Source organism: Macrotis lagotis, chromosome 3, assembly GCF_037893015.1.
Source record: "Macrotis lagotis isolate mMagLag1 chromosome 3, bilby.v1.9.chrom.fasta, whole genome shotgun sequence".
NCBI classification, from domain to species: Eukaryota; Metazoa; Chordata; class Mammalia; order Peramelemorphia; family Peramelidae; genus Macrotis; species Macrotis lagotis.
Window position 1 is genome coordinate 292,378,588 of NC_133660.1, and position 1,432 is coordinate 292,380,019.

The 1,432-nt window shown below is 37.9% G+C and overlaps 1 protein-coding gene across 1 annotated transcript; it reads left to right on the plus strand.

Annotated features, from left to right (window-relative positions):
* Positions 1-357: 357 nt before the first annotated feature.
* Positions 358-1,197, plus strand: LOC141516682 (olfactory receptor 5B12-like). The gene has a single exon (XM_074227680.1). The coding sequence runs from the start codon at positions 358-360 to the stop codon at positions 1,195-1,197; it is 840 nt and encodes a 279-aa protein (XP_074083781.1).
* The last annotated feature ends 235 nt before the right edge of the window (positions 1,198-1,432 follow it).

Sequence of the window (1,432 nt, forward strand, 5' to 3'; positions counted from 1 at the left end):
GAATGTTATTTTTTGTAGATTTTTAAAAAAGTGAGAAATTATACCTGAGGTATGCTTGCTCCTTTTGAAAAAAAACAATGGGTGAATTTTGGGGATCTAAAACAACTACTATGACAACGACAATATTGTCTTTGTGGCTTAACTATATTTCTAATCTTCAATAAGATATTTATGTGATTGATTTTTAACTCATTAAATCATTCATCTTGAAGAGAGGATTTTTCTGCTGGTTACTCTGTTATTGCAGGTAAAGGAAATCACTCTCAATTGACCTCTGTGGAGAACAGATCTGAAGTGAATGAGTTCATCCTTGTAGGACTGACAGATGCCCCAAACCTGCAGTTTCCTTTCTTCATAATGTTCACTCTTATCTACCTCATCACTCTGGTAGGGAACCTGGGGTTAGTATTTCTGATCTCCTGGGATTCCTGCCTCCACACCCCCATGTACCTTTTCCTCAGTAACCTGTCTCTGGCGGACTTCGGTTCCTCCTCAGCTGTTACTCCCAAGGTGATGACTGGGCTTCTAACAGGGGAAAAATTTATCTCTTATAATGGATGTGCCACACAGTTGTTTTTCTTTGTGCTTTTTGGTACTGCTGAAAGTTTCCTCTTGGCCTCTATGGCCTACGATCGCCATGGAGCTGTGTGTAAGCCACTACATTACACCACCACAATGACATCATCTGTATGTGCGTATCTGGCCAGTGGTGCCTACATCTGTGGTTTTCTCACCTCCTCCATAGTTTTAGGTAACACTTTTAGCCTTTCCTTCTGTAAGTCCAATATAGTCCATCATTTTTTCTGTGATATTCCCCCTCTCCTTGTCCTTTCTTGCTCTGATATTCATATCATTGAGTCATTAATCTATATCATAGGACCGTTCACTGTTTTTTCCCCATTTCTTGTCATTTTTACTTCTTACTTGTTAATCTTCATCACCATCCTGACGATCCATTCTACTGAAGGTCTCCAGAAAGCCTTCTCAACTTGTGCTTCCCATTTCCTAGCAGTGTCCATATTTTATGGGACTATCATTTTCATGTACTTCCAACCCAACTCAAGTCATGCAATGGCCATAGATAAAATGGTGTTAGTATTTTATACCATGTTTATCCCTATGTTGAATCCTCTAGTCTATAGTCTTAGGAACAAAGATGTCAAGAGTGCTATCAAAAAAGCTATGAGGGGAAGATAACTTCAATTAGATGATCCTTTTTTTCCTAAAAGAGAGAGAATCCAATCTGTACCTTGCCAACTCATGGATCAAGTACTCAAATCAGACTATTTTTCTTATTCAAAAGGAAGTTTAATCCAAACATCTTTCAAAGTTAACTGTGCAATAAAATGTCATGGATTTGAAGTTAGGAGAAACCTGAATTTATATTGTCATAGAAACATTCATGTTGTATTGTTCTAAACAAGTTCCAATC

Bases quoted from the DNA above. Each gene is read 5' to 3' on its own strand.
- LOC141516682 (XM_074227680.1), top strand. From the start codon at position 358: ATGTTCACTCTTATCTACCTCATCACTCTGGTAGGGAACCTGGGGTTA.